Genomic DNA, 24,306 nt, shown 5'->3' with positions numbered 1-24,306 from the left:
TGTACATCCCTATTTTACTGCGGTATTATTTACAATAGCCAAGGCATGGGAACAACCTAAATGTCTATCAGTGGGTGAACTGATAGAAAAGATGTGGTATATAAATAAACAGTGGGATACTAATCAGCCAAAAAAAAAAAAAAATGAATGAAATCTTGCAATTTGCAACAACATGGATGGACCTTGAAGAGATTTTGCTAAGTGAAAAAATTCAGACAGAGAAAGATAAACACAATATGATTTTACACACATGTGAAATCTTAAAAAAAATAAAAGAACAAAAACCTCAAAGATACAGAGAACTGTGCTGGCTGCCACATGGAAGGGAGGCTGGGGAATGAAATGGGTGAAGGAGATCAAGAGGCACAAACTTCCAGACATAAATAAGTCACGGGACTACAGTCAGTGATGCCACACAGCAAATTGAAAAGTTGCTAAGTAAATGTTGAAAGTTCTTTTCACAAGAAAAATAAAATTTTTATAAGTTCATATGGCAAGGGATAGTGGCTGGACTTACTATGGTGATAATTTTGCAGTGTATACAAATGTCAAATCATTATGTTGTATACCTGAAACTAATAGAGTATGAGTATAGTATGTCAATTGTATCAATACTTCAATGAAAAAGTCACAGAATTTTCTTAAAAGGAAAGGTATCTATAGATAAAATTGTAAGGTTCTTCACAAAAGCAGTGGATGGTGTTTGTTTTACCCCATGAACCTTCACCATGATCAAAGCACTAAATGTAGAGTGAAAGAGTAAATGACTGCAGAAGGTAGGAAAAAGAAATGATGGTAAAGGGGAAAAACATGAATTACATTTCCATATTTTCTAAAACAATGGTACATCATCAGATAGACTCCATTAAAAGCACAAGCATGGATAAAAATATAATTTTTATATAGTTAAATATAATTAACCATGCATACCCACCAGGCTTGACGTCCTTGTAAACAAAGTTTTCCAAGCCATATATGAACTCCCCTGAATGTGCGCCTGCATCCGCATGGCAGCAATAACCAAAATGCAAAGCATTTAAATGACACCTTTAATTTCACATGTGAAATATGTCTAAACTTAATTCAAAGACTTAGAAATGTAACAGAACAAGTAAAATTCTGGGGCACCAAGATGATTTATTTCTAAGGTAACATCCAATGACACAATTTTTATTATTTCAACATAAAAGCTATTTTTATAATATTAAAACAAAAATTCTTAATTAAAATTATAACAATAATTTCAAATTAAGCAAGGCAGACAAGTATCAATTATGGCTAATGTCTCATTAAATTATTTGACGAATTTTCAAACAGAGCAAGTCTGCTATTTTGGTTCCCCTTTTGACTACCGCTTTGTCCATTTTCAGAATGAAATATAACTTCCATATTTCTACTAATTTTAGAGTTAGCTGAAATGAACTCACCTTACTTTTGTCTCATCTGTTCCCTTCAGACACACTGTCTGAATCCTTTCTATCCATCCTGGTTAATGATGACTTCCATTCCCCACACCCCCAAATCCAGCCTAGACACAGCAAGTTTAACCTTCTTAAAACAGCTCTAATCACATCACTCCCGGGATTTTTAAAGAAAGCAAAGAGAAAAGTTACTGACTCTCCCATGGGCTAGATGAATGTCTATTAATTCTAGCTTTATGACACAGGACAAGTTATTTAACCCCCAGCTTTTCTTAAGCATTCAATGAGTATAATAACAGCCTTTATATCAGAGTTATTTGTTAAATGAGTCAACTTCTATAAAGCATTTTGAAGAGTGACTGGCAAACTGTAAATTCCCAATAAATGGTAGCTGCTACCATTGTCATTATCATCATCATGGCATTCAAACAGCCTAAAATTGACCTAAACATAGTTTTCTAACTTACCTCTAACTACACTCTATCAAATTCCCAAATTCTTAGCTGCTCCCATACATGCTCTACACTTTTCCACCATCACTGACCCTTCTGGCGTAAAATGCCCTCTCCTGCCTTCTGCACTCATACTTTAGACCCTGCTGAAATATATACCTTTGGTGTCTGTCCTGATCTCGTTGACAAAACCTCGGTCTATGCTGAACTCTCTTTACGTTCTGTCTGTATTTCTTTGATGGGACTCAACACTTTCTCCTGTTTACTATTATACATGGCTTGTTTTCCCAGCTAAAATGTAAGGTTGCAGACACTAGGATCCCGGGGTTTTCTAATTTTTGTTTCCAACCATGCATCGAGCAGATTTGCATCAGATCTCTCAGAAGTACTCATAGTACCTAAAAGTACCTGAAAGGTACTGCTTTCAAATTCTACTTTTTTAAAAAACTGAGATTGTATCTCCAGCCAAATCAAACAGGTGTGAAAGTAAAATACAAATACAAAATAAAATTTGGGGAGGATTTTAAAAAATTACATCCAGTGTATCCTTTCTTAAAAGCTATTAGATACTCTCTATCAAAACAAAGGAACAACTTCTGGCCAAGATGGAGGCGCAGATGGAAACACTGTGCCTCCTCGCACAACCAAGTTTAAAGACGACAAAGTTTTAGTAACAAAAACACAACCAAAACAGAGAAAATTGAACTGTACGGAAGTCCGACACCAACAAACTGTTCATCCAGACAGGTAAGAGGGGCGGAGTCGGCGTCGGAGTGGGGTCAGGCAGGAAAGATCAGCCAGACAGACCAAGGAGTGCAGGAGCTCAGGCTCGCAGGTGGTGGGCACTTGGCAGATCCCAGGTGTGGGGTGGCAACGGGCAGACCCAGTGGGGGTGCAAGGCAGCTGGCTGACTGAGGTCACACATCCGAGCGCAGATAAACCAGGTAAAGGAGCAAGCAGTGAGACAGACTGCTCAGGCCTGGGCCTCAGCGATGGGAATTAGAACCTGAAAGCACCAACTGGAAAGACTTTCGGGGTCAAGGTGCCAGGAGAAGCTCCAAGGCTCATAGAGAGTTCGTTGGAGAGACCCACAGGGTCCTGGAGGGTGCACAAGCCCATACACCTGGGAGCAGGCACCAGAAGGGCCCAATTTGCTTGCGGGAAGCAGCTGAGGGGGCACCACTGCCCCCTTTCTGACCCCACCCCCACATACAGTGGTACAACCTAGCAACCTGGGTGGCCCCGTCCTGGTGAACACCTAAGGCTCTGCCCCTCATATGTAACAGGCATGACCTGACCAAAACATGACTCAAGAACAGCTCAAAGACCCAGAGCCAATAAATCTAAGCGACCAAGAGATAGCTAACCTTTCAGATGCACAGTTCAAAACACTGGTGATCAGGATGCTCAGAGAACTGGTTGATTTTAGTCACAAATTAGCGGAACAAATGACGGCTAAACTAATTGAAATGAAGGGAAATGCACAGGAAACTAACAGTGATGGAAAAGAAACTGGGACTCAAATCAATGGAGTGGACCAGAAGGAAGAGAAAAATTACCAAACAGAAAAGAATGAAGAAACAAAAATTCAAAAAAATGAGGAGAGGATTAGGAACCTCCAGGACATCTTCAAATGTTCCAACATCCAAATTATAGGGGTACCAGAAGGGGAAGAGGAACAGCCACAAGTGGAACACTTACTTGAACAAATACTAAAGGAGAATTTCCCCAACCTGGCAAAGGAAATAGACTTCCAGGAAATCCAGGAAGCTCAGAGAGTACCAAAGAAGTTGGACCCAAGAAGAAACACACCAAGGCACATCATCATTACATTACCCAAGATTAAAATGAAGGAGAGAATTCTAGAAGCAGCAAGAGATAAGGGGACAGTCCCCTACCAAGGAGTCCCCATCAGACTGTCAGCAGATTTCTCAAAAGAGACCTTACAGGCAAGAAGGGGCTGGAGAGAGGTATTCCAAGTCATGAAATCCAAAGACCTACAACCAAGATTGCTCTATCCAGCAAAGCTTTCATTTAGAATGGAAGGACAGATAAAATGCTTCTCAGATAAGATCAAATTTAAGGATTTCATCATCACCAAGCCCTTATTATATAAAATGTTAAAGGGACTTATCTAAGAAAAAGAAGATAAGAAATATGATCAGTGAAAGGACAGCAAACTCACAGTTATTAACAACCACACCTAAAACAAAAGCAAACTAAGAGGACACCTAGATCAGGAGCAGAACCATAGAAATGGAGATCATATGGAGAGTTAGCAACAGGGGAGTGGGAGGAGGAGAAGGTACAGAGAATAAGTAGCATAGACAGTGGGGAGAAAACAGGGGGAGGGAAAAAGTACTGTGGGAAATGTAGAATCTAAAGAACTTGTGACACATGGACATAAACTAAAGGGGGGGAATGGTGGGGGAGGGGTATGCAGGATGGAGAGGAATGAAGGGGGATACAGGACAACTGTAATAGCATAATCAATAAAATATATATATTTTAAAAAGGAACAAAAGGCAAGAGACCCAGAAAACAATGAATTAAACACAGAAGAGCAAAGAAGACCAGTCCCAGGATAATAACTGTGTATCAGGACTGAAAAGACAATCAATTCAACTGAAGACCTCCATGAGAATAAGGGGAACAGGGAAGGAAAGCAATAAATGGGTTTGGGCGATTGGGAAAGGTGACAGTCATATAACAGATTTCAAATAGCAAGTGAAAAGAATTAAACTCAAATTAACATGTAAGACTAAGCAAACAGAAAGAGAAACATTCACAAATTTTTTTTAAAAATTGCATAAGAAAGGAAATATAATCATAGTCCATCACTTAACCTGTGCGGTGAACAATAATTATACTGTCATAATAATATAAGTTTTTACTAGTAATTGGCCAAAAATTACGATATAACTCTATTATGAAGAAACAGGGAAGGAAATTTAGGGCGAAAGGATATGGTGAAAAAGGTAAACTACTTTACTACCACAGGAAACCCTAGGTAATGTCTTACATTAGTAAATTAGATAAAGCAGAATGTTAGCGTTTCTAAAATGATGAGTCCATCTAAGGAGTGTGTCTAAAGGGTAGAGAAGGGTGGAACAAGAAACTGACATTTCTCATCAGAAGTCTTTTCGGCAAAACTGTTTGATTGTAAAGTGTATGTATATATTACTTTGATCAATTTAATGGTTTAAATACAGAACCTATAGTATTTGAGAATCCTTTGGCCTCACAAGGAATCTGATCTTTTCCTTTACTTTATAATAGCCTTTCATGGAAAATAAACTCACTACAATGAAATAAAAGAAGAAAAATATCAAGTTTTTTTTTTTTACAATTACACAAATTCTCTAGAAATGAACTCATAGTTATATTTCAATTTTCTTTCTTCCCTACATGATAGTGGGCAGCATTACCGAATGAAACAAATTAAGTAAGAAGATACTGTTAGAGCAGATCAGCATGAGCCCTCTGTTTTCACTGTATCGTCTGCCACTTAGAATTCAACCACTTCCTCTTCTACGTGAATCTCTACACATGTGTGATGGTGCTTTTGTGCTTTTAAAATCAAAAAGTATTTGGGAAAATAATAAGTCTGAAAAATAAAATATGGTAATTAAGTAATAACAATTAACAATAGTGAAATGCAAAGCACCTCAAAAGCCAAGGATGTTTTTTATCACTCACATGAATAATACTGTGTAAAGGAGATATGACCCATATTCATACAAACTGGAAAAAAATACTTATCTGTGGTCAAGATAATTAAATGTATTTCTTAACAATAAAGGAAAAACAATCTCTTACCAACATACTTCCCCAATTCTAAATTCATCTCTTCTACCTACTCAGAACACTTTTATGACAAATCTATAATATGTTAAAACTGAATTTCACTTTCTGAATCTTACTTCTCTCCCATCAAAACCTAAATTTTATCATCTAAGAAGCTACAGTGTAATTGTTGTGTTATATAAGCCTCATAGTCCTACTGACATAAATTTAATACTACAGATGTTCGTTCCCTAGAGTAATATCAAATCATCCTTAACAGTATCTCTGCCAGACCCAAACATGCAAGTTTTCTAAGCACTGAAGACCCAAGAATAAAAATTTCATAGACACTCAACACAAAACGTCTAACAGCTATCGCTCTGTCAAGTAAGCTGCCAACTACTAAAATAAAAGAGACTATTAAACCATGCTGTTTCTTACAGGTCACCAGAAACACTAAAATATTTTTTAAGCAATTTCTTATTTCCATTCCCCCTCCCCCATAACAGAAGACTCTTGGGGTTTGTTTCTCAAAGGAGAAAAATATAACTTTGTGATATATATATATATATATATATATATATATATAAAATAAATTGCTACATCAGTATATCTAAGTATATGTCAAAGTAACTATTGATGAATATATGTGTGTGTCAAGAAAATACATTTAGTCTGAACTGTACCAAGAAAATCATGAAATTCTAGTGCTCTTCAAGTCTTTCTCCTCATTTTCATAATACTATTTCCACATATAGTAATTAACTAAAAATGAATAAAAAGAAATAATTACATTTAACTGTCATAATACAAAACCATTCCCACCTTGCTTTATCTGGCACATAAAAGAAAAAGAAGAAAGCTTTTCATGAAAATATAGCAGAAATTAGCAGAAATACAAAATATGCTGTCCTGGCTGTGTGGCTCAGTGGGTTGGGCGCTGTACCACAAACCAAAGAGCTGCCTGTTCAATTCCCAGTCAGGGCACATGGCTGGGTTGTGGGCCAGATCCCCTGTTGGAGGTATGGGCAAGACACCTGATCTATGTTTCTCTCGCACATCAATGTTTAGCTCTCCCTGTCTTTCTCCCTCCTTTCCCCTCTAAAAATAAATAAATAAAGTCTTTTTAAAAAATACAAAATATGCTTAAGTATGAAAAAACAAAGGAAAAGTATTTTTAAACATTTTAAAATTTCTTCCATTAAGAGCACTTCTATATTATAAGTATTTTAGAAATTTTGTGTAAAACAACAAACAATTCTATATAAGAGAAAATCGTTGGGACAAAGGGAATTAGAATCACTAACAAAAAATGTTAATGAGCAAGCTATTTTAAAGACAGATTTCTTTTTGATTCAATTAGATATCAGCATCTTACGCTACAAAAGAAATCATACTACATCTAAACATTTCTGTCATTTCTACTCAACATTTGTCACGCATTTTGCGAGACCGAAGAGAAATGCCTTAGCAATGAGAGAAAGCAATCACAGAGAAAGGGAACGATTCCTTAATATGAGTCATTAAAATATTTATTATCAATGTTTTGAGATACAATTTTAAAACAACATTCTTTCTTTGGAACTACAGTTTATGAAGGTTTATGAAAGCTTCCTATTTACAGTACACTGAATATATCTAAAATATAGTTATATCTAAGTTTATCTAAAACATAAACTTGGTGTACCTTTTTCTGCTGCTTTTTGAAGGGCTTCTTCAATTCGGGACAGCTCTTTCTGTTTAATATCTTGCAAAGACTTTTCTTCCTTTTCAGCATCATATTTAATACCTAAAAGTATATGGTTAATTCACAAAGACATGCAATTAATAAATAGGAAAGTTCAGTCAGCCTCATAATTGTGTGTGTAATGTGTCATGTTTTGTTAAGTCAAAAAAAGTTGCATTCTTTAGATTAGTTTTACAAAAAGTTTAAACAATAAATGATTTCTATTTCTTTAAAAAGCTCATATCAAAAAAGGGAAGAAAGAAATTAAAAGGGAGAAAAAATATTAAAAAGGATAAGTAAAGAAAAGAGTGAGAAGAAAAGTAAAAGGGAGAAACAGAGGAAGAGCAGAAAATATATCAGAAAATGTCCAGTTATTATATGAGTGGTAAAATTTTGAATAACTACAGAAATATGAAATATCCAATACCAGCTGGTATTAGTACAGATTGATAAAAATACTTTTAGAAAGTAATTTAAGAATATGTATCAACAATCATGAATATACATATCCTTTCTTTCTAGAAATCTCATTTTTGATCATGTATCCTAAGGAAATAACTCCAGAGAATAAAAAAGATATCTGTAAAAAGGAGGCAGTTGTAATACCCACTGTAATAGCAAAAACAGTAGGCAGCCCACAATGGAATATATAGCCTTTCAAAACTGTCACCATAAAAAACTGAAATATATCAAAACACGTAAAGTAAAAAAGCCAGATCCATGTTGAACATATAATGTGATAAATGCTACATCAAATCAAGCATGTATATGGTAAAGACTGTAAAGCAAAATGGAAAAAGAAAAATTGTTTGTTTTGTGATTGACAAAATAAAATTTTCCCCTACAATACCCAAACTTTCCTTAACATTATATTGTTCTTATAACTGCAAAAATATTAGTAATGAAAGGTATTACCTAAATAAACATCACAGCTTTAAGACATTCATTAAAATTAAAATACTATAATTTATAATTAAAAATTACCTATTTTACATACATTTTTGAGAAAATATCACTCAAAACCAGAAGCAACATAATGGGAAAAATTTTTCAATATTGAAACCTGTAGATCAGCACATGAGTACATTTTTAAAACCTTACTTCATTTCATTCCCTCATTGTAAGTCTGTCTAATGCATCTTCACTTACTAGGAAGCCTTAGTAAAAAATAATTATTCATAAATAATTAGAACAGAATAAATTTTAAAAATGGTTGAAATTATTATTTCCAACAACATAAAACTATTTACATATAAAGGTGATGATATATATGTAGATATATATGTAAAATATACATGTTGTAGATACATGTGTATGTGTATATATGAATTGTTTATTTAAATTATCTTCTACTTTGCTACACACATTAAATAGTTCACCCATGTGACATTCAGTTTCACTGTGATGGCACTCAATGGTTACAACCTAAAGTAACATACTTGCTCCAGGAACGACAAGCAGGTATAATCCCTCTAGAGTTGCAACAACTGCTTCTCCATAAAGGTTCTTCCAAGGAATCTTCAAAGTTAATTTATCTGAAGAAATATAATTTCAACCTTAAATTCTTATCTGGCTGTACAAAAAAGATACATATTTCTCATTTTTCAATTAAAAGAAAAAATATAAGAAAACTAGTCATGCATACAGTTTATCACTTAGAAAAAATGAAAAAATTCAACACTAAAGTATACAAACATCTTTTCCATATTATATTACTATTAGAAGTGACTATTCACATTGTGCATTATACTTTTCAAAGCTTTTGATAACTATTATTTTAGTTATATTCCCAAACTGTAAGAAGAATGAGGCAGCTATTACTTCTGTTCTTAAAAAAAACTGGAACTCGGCCCCAGAGAGGTTCACTTGCTTGCCTAAGACCACCCAAGTCACCAGTGGGGATGTGGGAACCTGAATTGGTACCCTCCTCGTCCAACAGCTAGCTGATGATCTGAATGCTGAGCATGCTCATCTATACACACCAACAAGTACATCTCCACAGCTCAGATGTAAAATAGTATCTGCACTAGATCCCAGGAACTGAAGCAGCAACACAGAGTACCAAAAGAAAAGGGGGGCGGGGAGGGAGGACTTTGACAGAATGCCTACTGTTACAACAGAAGAGTCCTGCTCTAAAGGCAAAGTATGCTGTTTTATGATTAGCATTATGAGTTACAGACTGTACAGACAAATTATACTCCAAATATCTACTTACAAATCATTAGAAAGAACACATTTTCTCTCTTAGAAACAATGAAAGGTATTATTATCAGGTCCTTTAGAGACTAGCCTGCAAATAATTTTTTATTCATAATATGGATGAACTATGGCTCTAACTGTCACTAAGCCAAGTTTGCAGATTTATGGGGAAAGGCTATGCAGAGCAGGAACGAGAAAACAGAAAGAGCATACTCTCAGATAAAATGGACAAAATCTGTCTTTGGTATCTTTCCACATTCTTTTATTTTATTTTTATTCTTACTCTTTGTGCTGTTACAGTTGCTCCTGCTTTTTCCCTTTTCCCTACCTCCACCCAGGCCCACCTTCTCCCCTCCCCAAGCCAGTCCCCATATTGTCATCCATGTCCCGGGCTGTGCATAAAAGTGCTTCTGTTAAACCTCCCACCATCTTTCATGGGATCCCCGTCCCCTTCTCTACTCATTTCCCAATCTCTAGTATGCCCTCTTTCCGGGTCTGCAAGCAGCCAATGTCCTGATCTGTCCTCCGCAATACCAAAGTAGTGCTATCCAAACCTTTTCTAACACCCAAAATTTTCCATGTTCTGAAACCAAATACCTTCTCTTATCACAATTTTTAAAATAACCACCCTAAAAAGCCCTAATTCTCTTGGTGTTGATCAAGACTCTTCAGAGAAATAAATCTGATTCAACCAGAACAGGCTAGTATGTGAATGACTAAGCTACTTACACCACCAGAATCACTAGCAGTTTTAAACAAAGATGCTCAAAGTTCAATGAATTGTTCAACAGTGTAACAAGCTTAAAGAGAAATAATGCAATGTAAGTAAGAATATGTTGATTCACCTGAATGGCTATGAAGGGCAAGCCTGTTTCACCTAAGAATCTATTCCCAGGGTTAAAATCTCAAATTATTTCTCTATTTTTTATTTTTCCTCAGCTTTTAAACCTACTGAGTTTCTTTTTAAGATTTTTTTAAAAATTTTTAGACAGAGAGGAAGGGAGAGAGAAAGAGAGGGAGAGAAACATCAGTGTGAGAGAGAAACATCGATTGCTTGCCTCTCCTATGCACCCTAATCGGGAACCAAACCCACAACCCAGATGCGCCCTGACAGGGAATTGAACCAGGGACCTTTCACTTTGTAGGACAACGGCTAACCAACTGAGCCATACTGGTCAGGGCCTAAGTCTGGTGGCTTCATTCATAGTGAGTACCAACTATATTTATAACAGATACTATATATACATGTATCATTATCTCATAAACTACTAAAAGACTGATTTGATTGCCTTCTAGGTGAGCATGAGACTGAAAAAGTAGAAAGTGCCCTTTCAACTAGCATACCGAAAAGGGACTGTCTGTTCTCTACTCTTCTCTCCATCCACCCTAAGCCAGTATCCTCCCATCCTTCACTACCCTGAATTCCACTGAAATTCACCTAGTTTTATTACTCTTCACTTACTTATATCACCCTGACCCCTCTTTCTTCAGTCAATAAATACAAATTTTTTAAAAAGAGACAAAAACATGAAAGTGTTACTTTACATTAAAATGAACAGATATAAGTGATATAAAATGGACTCGAACTGAAGTATTCCAGTAACTGCTAAGAGATGCCAGAGCAGTGAAAGCCAAGCCTTCCTTGAATACAATGACATATGAAGAAGGAAAGTGACACAGGGAAGTAGTAGGGTGATCAAAGTGGAAGAAAGGATGGTAGCCTAAGTGAAAACACTAATGTAATAGTACGTCATCTAGAGTGAAAGTTAATATTTGTTAAAAAGTAAAAATCAGGTAGTATGAACAAGTGGACTTCACAGATTAAATTTACTATTGAAAAATGTCTTCAAGAAACGTATGCTCAGTTATGGATAATCTTCGTATAAGAGTTTAGCTGCAAAGAAAGACTTTCTACTTACCAAAACACATCCTCCGTACCACATTGCTGCATAATATATCAAGTGAAATGGTTGAATAAAACATGAGGAAAATAAGCTACACTTAAATTTTATTTACCAGAATATGCTACTTTCACATACAAAGAAAAAGCACAAAATGTGCATACCAATTTTGCAATTATTTGTATGATGGACTTGAATCCTGAAAGGTATCACTGCAGTTCAAACATCCTTCCATTTTGGAGGGTACTTCCCCTCCCTACTGCCAAAAACTTGGAAGTTTATGTGTATTATACAGTACACACATTAGGTTCAGAACTATAAAAGTTCTATTCAAAATAAGTAAAAAAACTCTTATATTTTGTTATTCAAAATAAAAAAGGTATTTTAGATTAAATAACACAGGAAAAATAAAAACTAAAAGGAGTAAAAATAACTCAAACTGAGACTGAAGTACCTACCAATCTGTCCAGCCTTGACTTTAAAAGGAACATCCAATTCACTCTGCAGAAGAAAAAAAAAATTTAAAGGACATCTTGAATTCTTAGCCCTCCCCCCAAATCACCTCTGTATCATCACTTAAATACACAATCATCCCCCCCAAAAAACATGAAACAACTTTTCAGTATTTAAATAACTCATAAAGGATGTTTTATGGCCAAAATGAAGGGTTTTTATTAACTTAAACTTTGAATTTAAAGAAAGGATTCATGAGAAAAGCAACATTATAAATAGGAACAATAAAAAAAGAGTTCACAGAGGGGGGAAATAGGGGAGAAAAATGGGACAACTATAATAGCATAATCAATAAAATATACTTAAAAATGTACACATAAAAAAACAGAAAGTAAGGGTGAACTGGTTGTTTTAATAAACCAAACCAAGCCAGATGAAAACCCCATAAACTTTTAAAATAATAGGTAAACACCATTTATCTGAAATACCAGAACAGAAAAAGGAAGAGATCCTTCATGTAAATAAGTTTAAAACAGTAACTAAAAAATTCTTCCTCAAATAAATATTTAGTAAATGAAAAAACAAAACAATCTTTAAAGAAAAGGCAGGCTCCAAACATTTTAGTAACCAAATTAGCCTCTCCTGTAGATTAGTGATAATTACCAATCAATAATAATAAACTTTCACTTTCCAGATTCCAAACCACTATAAAGTATAGCTTTTTTATGCACAGAGTACTAAACAATAACTGATATTCACAGTGATCACTTGAGTCTTTAGAATTATTAAAAATTAAACCAATCAGAGTAGCCTTTCTGTCAGGTGTACCTTAGTATATACTAGTACTATCAAAATCTGGTGAATGAAATACAGTACTTTACATAATAATTAACACAGAGTTCATAACAATTCTATGTGTGTTAAATATACATCCTGTCACCAAAACTCTATTTACATTTATTTCCTTCTAAAATAAATAGAGAAAAATAAAATAAAATAAATAGAGAAAAATAAGCTTTATTCCCATCTCTAGCAATAGAATCAAACCCTAAATTTTGGAATAAATTTTTAAAAGTTGTAGTACCCTACATAGAGAGGGAAGGAAAATTGAAATATCTTGAATGCCCCCTACTTGCCAGACTCTACTTTTCATCTTTTTCAAGCCACAAAAGCAGAGATATTATATTGCTTTGTATTATTAACTCCACTTAAAAAATGATTAAACTAATGCTCAAATAACTTAAGAAACTTGCCAAAAGACACACAGCTGGTAAAAGCAGAGCTACCACTCAAACGCAAATCTCCCAGACTACAAGGTCCATGCCGTTTCCACTATGTCAAACTTTTTAACAAAATTAAATGGTACTCCTTGTGACTAAGCCCTACTCCTAGCATCTTCAATATCCCACATCAGCTTCCCCGGGACAAGTCATAGAAGCATTTTATGTGTAATGTTCTCCTTAATAACACAGTTCATCATGCAGAAATCCAACCAGCAGTCAAACATAGGACTTTAAAACATACTGTAGGTTAATCAGAAATGTGACCTATTAAATTAAAGAATAAATGAATTGAATGATTTCGCAAACTCAAATTAAGTCTAATACACTGGCTAAAGCTTAATAGGGGGTCAGTGGTTGGGAGAATGGAGTGTTCTTTTGTTTTTAGCTCAATAGCAAATGACACAAACTACTCCGTGGAGCTAAAATCCAAAAATCTATTTAACCTCTTAATATTACCATAATATTATAAGTCTGAACTTCATTGTATTTCCAAAATACTATTATTCATTAGATAGGTTGCTACAGTCAAGCCCTTACTTACCTAAAAAACAGGTAAAGATAATTCCAAAGAAAACTTTTTCAGTAAGACAAATGCCTACTACAAAACTAAACAGTCAATTTAGGTCAAGGAAAAACATTCCATTTCCAAGATATAAATTTTGTTCAAGAAAAAAATGTATAAATCTTTAGTAACAGATTTTCCTACAGTAAATAGTTAAACAGGTAATCCTTCTTTGAGTGACTCAACCACTATGGTACCAGACACTGATTTAATGAAGGGTTTCTAAGACCTTACCAAATTAAATGAGTAATAAACACAGTTTAAACTTACCAGAGCATTTTCTTTTATCTTCAGGTTATCTAAAGCCACATTACCTTTAAAAAAAGAAGAAAACATGAAGTTAATATACCAGTAAGTAAAGCCTGTCAGTACCAAATACTGTGCTAAGTGCTAAAAAGACCATGGTGAGGAAAGCAAACTTCAAGAACTTAAAAAGCTATTAGCACAAAAGATTTGCTATACATGGACAAGAATTATTAGTTATAACATATTTTAGATCAGCCCAATGCAAAAGAAATTTCAAAATATTTAAACTGCCTAACATTTAAGTAGACAGTTTAAATAGACAGAATTTGGAGACTTTCAGACTGAAGAACTTTAGAACAACAAAAAAAAGAATCCGGCATGTTGAATGATTAAGCCAAATCTCAAAACAAGGACATGAAGAGATAACTATTACAACAGATCAATGGTCCTGTAACTCACAAATTTTTCTTCACGTTGTCAATGAATGTTTTCTACAAGAATCTGGTTTTAATCTTTTAAAACTCTAAATAACCACCCTGGCCGGAGTGGCTCAGTGGATTGAGCACCTGCCTGGGAACCAAAGGGTCACCGGTTTGATTCCCAGTCAGGGCACATGCCTGGGTTGCAGGCCAAGTCCCCAGTGGGGGCCATGTAGGAGGCAACCACACATTGATGTTTCTCTAATTCTCTCCCTCCCTTTCCCTGTCTAAAAATAAATAAAATCTTTTTCAAAAACCTTTAAAAAAACTCTGAACACCCTCCCAATGATCATTGGTTCTAATATTCTTTAATTAATCCAACTTTTCTTAAATATATTCAGGTGCTAAGTTATAAAACTAAAGTCGTAATAATACTGTTACATGACTCAAATTTTAAATATATTTAAATACCTATATTTGTCAATACACAATACTTAAATATTCTTACACAGAAATGTAAGCAAAAGTTTTTTTCACTTACATCTCTCGTTACAGCTCTATAGTTTCAACATTAAATATAATCAAATTATTAAGTTTTATATATATTCTTAATCATTCATGACACATTTATCTTTTAAAAAGGACTATGCTTCCTATATTCTTCATAAATATTTTTCAATGAAGTAAATTTTTCCCCACAGTATTGTGGAGTGAATTAAAAGTATACTTCATTTTATTATGCCATTGTTAGAGATTTCTTTTCCCCAGGCCTCAGATTTATTCCAATGAGCACTTGTTAAGCACCCACTCTGAGTTAGGTCCTGGTGAGAGAGAGGTGACTAGTACAACATCCCTTCCATTGAAGAGCTCACAGCCTAGCGAAGGAGACTAAATTTTTTAAATTTTGGAAATATTCTATTGTAAACAAAGAGTTTACAGGATGCAAAGAAGGAACTCTGCCTAGAGAGATCAAGAATTTCACAAAAAGTTTAGTCTAGAAAGCTGAAGAACTAGGAGGGCAAGCAGACATCCATGAGTAAGGCACATTTTAGAAACCACAAGTAAAGGTTTGGTGTAAGTGGAGGGTGTGAGAAAAGAATAGAGAAGTAAAGTCAGAAAGCCTAGCAGAGGACAGACTAACAGTTTTTAGGATGAAAAGCTCAGACTGCTGACAACGAAGAAATGAAATATGTATAACAGAGATGACAAAATCAGAGTTGTTTTAGAACCATCACTCTAGAATCCTCAAAATAACCATGAAACTGTCCAAACAATGTAGCTACAAGGATATTGCAATGTTGGTAATAGCAGCAGAAAGAATGGCTGGAAGGATAGATGATGGGAGGTAGGGAGGCAGGAACTAAGGAACTAAATGTCCAAGAAGCAAAGATAAGTTATAATAAATCTGTAGTATAGAGAAAAAAATAGACATGGAAAAATGTTCACAAAACATCAAGTTTTTTAAAAAGGTTAAAAAATGCCCACATCAATCCAATTTAAAAATTATATGTGTATACATAAACAGAAAACAAACAACTATAAGACTAGACACTATAATCATAGTGGTTATCTCCATATGCTACAGTTCGTTTTCTGTGTAGATGTATACTTACATTTTTCTAAAATAAATTGTTGAAAACTGCAATTAAAGAAGACAAGGAGGTAAGAAATGGGAAGAAAATACAGTAAGTAGTATTTTCTGCTACTGTAAAGAAAAGGAAAGAAAAGAATACAGGCGGTCAGGTAGCTTCTACAGTATACTGAAGAGAAATTAAAGCTGGAAATAGGCAGTAACTTCAGATTTGAAGTAGAGTCAGAGTAAAATGTTATTCTGGAAACAGAACTGACTAAGATGTCATCACTAACCAAATGTAGGGGTATTAAGGTACTCATGGAAAACTGACACGTGTTTGTGAATTGAAGATAAAAATTCTTAAGTACCATGTAAACAAAAACTACATACAACAGAAAAATATTCCTGGATTTAATCCTTTCAAATGTTAAATTACAATAAATTACAATTGGGAACTCTATTCAAATCAAAAGAAGAGACCTGCTCGGATGCTATACGTACTTAAAGCAATCCAGACGGGTTGAACAAGATCTAGGGCCCACATGCAGACTCGCAAACTTGCTCATAAAGTTTGACTGTTCGACCCAGTGACACTTAACTAGTGGATCAAGTGTCACCAGAAGTGATCTCTGAAGTAACCTGCATTACATATGAAGTATTTTTTTAAACACTGTTAAAGCACTAACACGGTTTGTACAAAAATATAAGTGTCCTTATAAAACGCGGGCTGTCTGTACTGCTGTGGCACTTTGGTCCTTTAATGAACGGATGGTATTTATATAAGATGTGAAATACTGAAAACTCCCAGTATGGCTGACAGAGTTCAACAGTGTATTCAGAAAGATAAAGAAAAAGATAATATCACTAGGGGGGAAGATTTAAGGATTTCCTTACTCATGTTTTTCAATATGTTCAGTTTTTATAATCATCAGATACTACTTTTATATTAAAATTATACAAATTATAATAAGTGGAGAAACAAAACAAAGGTAAGTTCTAATGTCAATATGACCTCATGTTTGATATAAATTGCTTCTGTATCTGAAATCTACCTTATCTACAGACACATAAAAATATCTATTTCTGCTATTTAGCATCTAGCAAACAAATGTATACTTCCTCTCTGAAAAATTATCTGACAAACAGTAAATAGAACAATAAAATAAGAATGATACATTCAAAAACTTATTTGCACTGAAGAAGGAGCCACTAGTCCTAATACAATGAAAAGGGAAGGAATAGCAGCATATTTCAAATTAACAACAGGGTGAAAGTGCATTCATTCACTCAACCAGTAGAAGAGAGCCTTAGCTGGTAGGGCGCTGTGCTAACAATTATTCTTCCACTAAAGTACGTGCTTTTCTACAGATACGCATGTAAGAATTTCACTGTCTGGCCTATGAATGTCAAAAATTCTGTTAAAATAAGATAAGAAGCCTTCTTTAATTTAGAAGCCTAAAACTCAATAACTTCCTAAATAACAAAGATTTTATATTTAACTGAATACTGAGGAAAAGATTAAGATTTAGCTTTTCGTTTCTACATGAAGATAAACATAATTTCATACACCTGTCAGTCACTTTATTGCTATAGCCAGATTACTTGGGCTAAGAATACACAGAGGCCATAGGAAGTTCCTGAAAAACTGGAAGAAGGGTAAATATTTGAGTCTAATCTTAAAAGTGGGGTCGGGGGAATAACTAATAATTGGAGATGGATAAACTTAACTCTGCCAACAAAGAAGGCACTAAAGCCAAACCCTCAATCCACCATCTCTAATTCCATAAAATTTGGGAGACCAAGGTAACAAACAACTAAGGAAATTCTACAAAGTAATTCTCTTCTATGATGGACTGGCAGGCCTAAAGGGTGAGAGTAAGCAGTAAATGTAGTCTGTGCTTCAGAAGAGAAGGTCTCTGATTTTGACCCTGTATGATTCTCAGTAATAAACTACAAACATTTTTGCATGAGCATACATGGCTGGAGAGTCAAGCACATAAGTTTCAAAGCTCCTCTTGAAAGACATTTTAAGTACCTTAAAAGGGTAAATACTAGATCAAAATTTATCTAATGATTTTTACTAATGAACCAGAAGATAGAAATAGAAGTAAATCCATTAGATTAGGAAATAACACCAAGGTAAAACCGAGTTGGCGGCATCTCAAAAAATATAATAGAAAAATATAATAGAAAAAGAAATGTTTGCTCAATCATAGAAAAAACCAAGTTAGTATATTCATAAATAAAAATCAAATGGTCCTGGCATACTATGGAACAAGCCTGCCTAGGTCCAGGAATGGCTCTTCAATCACGTAAGAGCCTACACAGTAAATGTGAGAAATACAGTGCTGATGTCCAATACCTTCCGTCAGGAATAATCTGTCTGAACTTTCACAGAGGTTTAGCTCTACCTTTCTTATGGCACTTAACACTTAACTATATAAATCCCCAACCTGATTTACAAACCCTTTTCTGATTCTCCTCATAGTAGGTGCTCAATAAACATTGACTTAATTGATTTAGGACGCATATTATACTCAGGTAGAAACAACTATAAGAGTATAAACCTTTGCATTTTAGAAAACACTTCTTGGATCTTTTACATTACTTGATCTCCACAGCCTCCTGGAGAAGGAGGCAAGACGTGGGTTAAGCAAAGAAACTAAGGCTTAGAGGGGTTGAATGACTGGTCTATGAATACTACGTCAACCTAGTAAATCAGGGGTGTCCAACTCATTTTCAACAGGGGCCACATCAGCCTCACAGTTGCCTATAAAGGACCAAAATAACTTTAGGACTGTATAAATGTAACTACTCCTTAGCTGTTACGGAGTTGAAGTTACACTTGGCCCTTTGAAGGCAACCTCAAGACTGATGTGGCCCCTGGTGAAAATGAGTTGGACACCCCTACAGTAAGTGGTAGAGCCAGGCCTCAAATCTGATGGCAACACTGTGTTCAGAACATCACACTATCACCCTACCAAAAAAAAAAAAAAAACAGCAAAAAGGATAAAGGGTTTTAATTCAGAAGATAATTCTATCTCCCTTGAAGGAAAATAAAATGCCATATAAGAATTAGACTCAGCATTAAGAGCCCTGTGTAGTTGGTGGATTCACGTATGGTTTTTGTATTTTAAGAGTGTGGAGAAACTCAAAATCCAAAAGGATAATTAAAATCAGTGCAACTAACAAGAAAATAACCAGAAGGTTGGATAGTCAAGGTTTATCTCAGTATAGTACCACCGTGGAAAACATACAAGCAGGAGCTAACACTGCAAAATGGCAGTGTTAGTACTTTTTTAAAAATTGCATTTTTCCAAAAATAAAAAACAAAAATTCACAAGTTATGATTTAGGACCCCTTAGGACCATAAAGATCTTTAAAACCTAATCCCCTCTCACTGGCACATGAAGAAATTAAAGCCTAAAGTTACACAATTAATTTGTGGCAGTGCTAAGAACAAACAAAGACCTGTGTCTCCTGACTCCCTGGTCAATATTCCTAAAATAAAACATAGAAATGAATCCAAAACTGTGATTAAAAACAAAAAAATAAACCAACAAATAAAAATGTCATGCCCTAGAATATGAAAAAAGCTCTGTATACTGTAAAATAATGAAAAAGAGTATGTAGTGCTTTGTGTCTGTTTAAGATTTCCTTTACGTATCTATAACGTAAACATCAATTTATTTAAAAGTATCAACATATTTAAACATTCATTTTCCACAGAAGTGAGCTAAAGGACTGATCAGTTTTTTAAAGAATAAACTAAATTATTTTAGTAACTGTTTTAGTAAATACTTAAGGAAATACTGTAGCAATTCATATCTGTTGAATGTAACTTATTCAACCCAAATTAACCATCTACAGACACCTTTTAACAGGCATTCAGAGTGACTTTGTCTTGGAAGGGGAAAGTGGGAGAGGGGGAGGAAACAATTAACTCTTACTCTTTCCATTTCCCTACTGAAACAAGAAGTCTGGGCAAAGGAAGCAGAAAATCTGCCACGTGACTACTGAACTTTCCCCTCTCAAGTATACTTCAGGGATTCACAGCAGTGTGGCAAAGCACAAAGGTTATCAAAGTACCAACTTCCAGTTTTACTTCTAAAAAAGAGGTAAATTTAAAATCTTCGATGCTATTTAAATCTGTGGAAAGGTGTTTTCAATTTAAATTTTAAGCATTGCTTTAATTGGTGATAACTGAGCCTAAACATATACATTACAATATTAAATTTTTTATTGTTTATTTTACATGCTATAGACAAGCTAATAAGAAACATGCACTTCACCACATCAAGTGTTGGCTGGGAGGACAGGACTAAAAAAATTCCTTTACAAGTTTAGAAATAGCTGGATGTGCCACGTTTTGTGTGTCAAGGTAAAGAGAAGCAAAGAGGCCTGATGTTTCTTGCTCCCTACAGTCACCTATTAAGATAATGTAATATATAGATTTGCATTTGCAAACATCACCAAAAGATTGCAATTTATCTTCATTTATCTTATCGTATTTCATGACTGTGGCCCTTCTTCACCAGTACTGAGGGAAGAACATAGCAGAAAGATACATTATTTGACTACCAGTTCTTACTGTAAAAGCAGAGCAAGTAGCAGTGTGACTTATCTAATGAAGAAGCACGCGCTGCTCTGAACTTGTTCAAATCACAAAAGTTTAAAGCCAGAAAAGATTACCCTGAATAACCCCCTCACTTATATAAAGCGGCCAGTGATCACTGTTCAGTAACTTGCCAAAAGCCACACACTTAGGCGGCATGGAAGATGGAATTAGAGTCCAGGTTTCCTCCTTCCTTATGCTGCTCTGCTCCAACAATAACCGGCAGGTGAAGTGAAGGACAGAAAGCATGGTAATCAATCAGCACAGGCTCAGCCTGGTTGGCAGAGCTACAAATTTTGAGGGCACGCCATCTGGCACCACCTACCCTTGGTCACTACAGCCACACCTGACATCCAACACATCAAGGCCTCTAAGTAACTAACATTCTACTGGTCAAAGGGAAATAAGAGAAACAGAATTCTGAATGGAGGATTTTCCTGACTTTACACAATCATTTTTGAAAAATCAAATTGAAAAAGGTTCTACGTAACAAACAATACTACTTAAACCAAATTGTGTAAGATGCAACATACCTTTTCAAATATTTGTTACCCTTAAAACAATTATATCTTGGACACACCTCAAACTGCCAAGGGCTGTGCAATATATCTAGATAAACCTTCCCATCTGCGTAGGCAGCAATAGAGCCACAAGGCACTTTTCTAAAACTTTGAAAACCTGACTTACAAAGTAATTGGCAGGTAATAAAAGTATGTTAAGTGTAAATTTAAATGCAAATAGGTTGGTTTTGTTTATTTTAAGAAATTTGTTTGGGAAATAAGAAGTGTTTATCTACATGGTGTTGACTTTACACAAAATTATCACACTACAGACTATGAAAAACCTAGTCTAAAGTCTAGAAGAAACATACTCATGAAAATAAGGTAAAACAAAACAGGCTGTTTTAAATCACTCAGCTAGGTTTGTTTAGTATCGCTATTTCTATCAGTAAGAACAACTTAATGATTATAATTACAAAGTGTTTTCACATTTTTTTATCTCAGTGTTTCCTCCATTTCACAGATAAGGAAACTGACAGTTCAAGTATGCTTCTCCAATTTAAAGACAATATCCACATAATACTTCCTGATCTTACACATTTGGGTAATTTCCCCATCCTTCTCACTCTGCCACTTTTCATTTACTGTGGATTTCACTGTGAAATATACATGTGTGTATATATATATATATATATATATATATATGTACCTATATATATATGCATAGATATGAATATAAATACAGCACGATCCTTTTCATTTTGATTCTTAAAACTACTTTCTGATTTCATCCAAGCAACGGTTATGCCTTTTAACACTCTATGTTTCAGTTACTTCTTAAGACATCTGTTTCTTAGTTATAGATTTCATGAGATACACTTCCTTTAGGTCCTTATTTACTTGTTTCTACACTGTGGTCAGCACCTTGATGGTCTCCTATAAATGCAAAAACAGTCTTAGACTAGGGTTTCTCAGCAAACATTTGGGGCTGGATAATTCTTTGTCCTGGGGTCTACCCACTAGATACCAGCAGCACACTTCCACCCCTTACTGTGACAATCAAAAATGTCTCAGACGCTGCCTAATTTACCTGAGGGGGCAAAGTCATCCCTGGTTGAAAATCACTGACTTAGCCTAGTCAAATACCCCAGTGAAGAAGTATCAACTTAGGTTACCATTTGGAATAGTAAGATCACCTATGTGAAACTCAACAGGCTGAATTCTTCCCTTTCTGAAGATGTTAAAAGTTAACAAGAAAAAAACTGGAAAAGCCAAACTTATGGCATATGAACCTTATTTACTAAAGCAAATAGTTTTCAAGTAAGATTATGTGAAAATTGCAATTCTTTATAAAATTCATCTATACCGAGGGTGTATAAAGATCAGCTATTTTATTAAACTGACTTACTATTCCCACTTGTTTATTACCTTAATAGTCTAAATTCCTTCAAGGATATTTTCAAAGACTAGAAATAGCCAACTCACATATTTTACCTTTCTACTTTAATAGGGCAATTGTGTTATAAATAAAATGTTCTGAGCAAAAATGGTAAAAGTTTGACTTCAAGCTTTCTTTGTAACAAACACAAAAATAAAAGACAGCAAAACAGGACAGCAGTGGACTCACAGTGGAGGGAGTCCCTGATTGGACTTCCACTGGATATGATTCCTGAAAAAAAAAGTTTATTTGCTCAGGCCTACTATGAAGTTGATGGCCACTGGCACAATACCTTATTCTAAAAGGAAGAAAACAAGATGGGAAAAAAAGTTTTTTTCATACATCTTGCCCCCCCAAAAAAAGGTGGAGTAAATGAAATAAAATTATGTCATTTTCATTTCAGTTGTGAAAAAGTTCAAAATCTTCAAGCAGTATACTTCAAATTTTCACAGTAAAAACATTTACATTAGAATTACAGAGCATTGACAGTGGAAGGACCCTCAGATGTTACCTACTCCAATCCCTAATTTTGAAGAAAAATAAAAAAGAAAATAAGATTTGGTAGTGAGGGACTCTTCAAAATAAACTTTATCTTTAAAAAATACTGTCTGAGGTAAATAGGGCACAATGTTATAGGCCCAGTAAGGTAAATGGCTTGTCCAACACAACCTATAATCCAGGTTTCCTAAATGCCCAGTACCTTTTCAGATTTCATATGATGTTTACAAACTAGAAGGAATAATTTGTATTATTTCACAGTATGTTGAAGAAATACTTGGTTCCTGCAGAAGGCAGTGGGCATTTAATTCCTTAAATGTCTCCTTCTTCATATGGGGCATGTGAACAAAGTATGTACTGCTGGGCAAAGTACACTGAACCAATCAATGATCAGGATTAAAAGCAGTCTGCTCCACACTTCAAGGTAGCACTCCATGGTTCTCTTAACAACACTGCCCAATATAAATATATGCCGTTCACATAAGTAATTACAGTTGACCCTTGAACAAGACAGGTTTAAAAAACTGAGTGTAAGTGGACCCACTTAGTTCAAACACATTCAAGGGTCAAGTATGTTTTTTAAGGTAAAAAGAAACACGGAATAAATTTTAATACAAGAAGGGACCAAAAAACGGAATTTATTTATTAAAAATTGTGTATTTATTCTTACACGTTTAAAAACTTCAGTCACCTTCAGCATACTTTCCATTTGATGCAATACACCTATGGAGACGCTTTTTCCACGGCTCAGAACAGTTTTTTAACTTGTTGACTTTGATGCCTTTTCCGTTTTTCGTTTCACCTCTTCCACATCACCAAAATGTTTCACTTTGAGGACTTTTTCCATCAGGGAAACAAACAAACAAAAAAAGCACTTGGGGAGAGACTGGGTAAATAGCCAGGGTGGGGCACGGGATCATGCTGTTTGGGGTCAAAAGCTGCTGAAGACTCAGCGTGGTGAGGGCCAGGGGACTAGTAAATCATCCATCAGGAAATGGGCAAACATGGTGAAACGGTGTTAAAAAAAAAAAAAAACACTGAAGTTGAACCCAGCCTCTCACAATGCCACCTGGTTCACTGATACAGAGGGGATCCTAGAACACTCAACTCAGATGGCCCTGTACAAGGGGCCTGCCCCCAGAAGATAATTCCAGGGGTTTTTTTGAGTTTCCCTTCCTACACTGTATTTAATCCAATCTAATACTATCATTTCAACACATAATCAACATAGAAA

At 34.9% G+C, this 24,306-nt stretch overlaps 1 protein-coding gene across 1 annotated transcript in view; it reads right to left on the bottom strand.

Moving 5' to 3' along the window:
- The window catches only part of VPS13C (vacuolar protein sorting 13 homolog C), a 176,367-nt gene that overhangs the window by 150,816 nt on the left and 1,245 nt on the right, over positions 1 to 24,306 (bottom strand). The window contains exons 2-5 of the mRNA XM_037151046.2: positions 14,054 to 14,097; positions 11,944 to 11,986; positions 8,825 to 8,920; positions 7,347 to 7,448 (exon numbers count right to left, since the gene is read on the bottom strand). Of these exons, the coding sequence (XP_037006941.2) occupies positions 7,347 to 7,448; positions 8,825 to 8,920; positions 11,944 to 11,986; positions 14,054 to 14,097 (285 nt within the window). The remainder of the gene's footprint in view (positions 1 to 7,346; positions 7,449 to 8,824; positions 8,921 to 11,943; positions 11,987 to 14,053; positions 14,098 to 24,306) is intronic.

Source organism: Artibeus jamaicensis, unplaced genomic scaffold (assembly GCF_021234435.1).
Source record: "Artibeus jamaicensis isolate MK-2021 breed Jamaican fruit bat unplaced genomic scaffold, CSHL_Jam_final contig_548, whole genome shotgun sequence".
Classification (NCBI taxonomy): domain Eukaryota; kingdom Metazoa; phylum Chordata; class Mammalia; order Chiroptera; family Phyllostomidae; genus Artibeus; species Artibeus jamaicensis.
The sequence above is the reverse complement of the archived record's forward strand: the minus strand, read 5'-3'. Positions and strand labels throughout refer to the sequence as shown.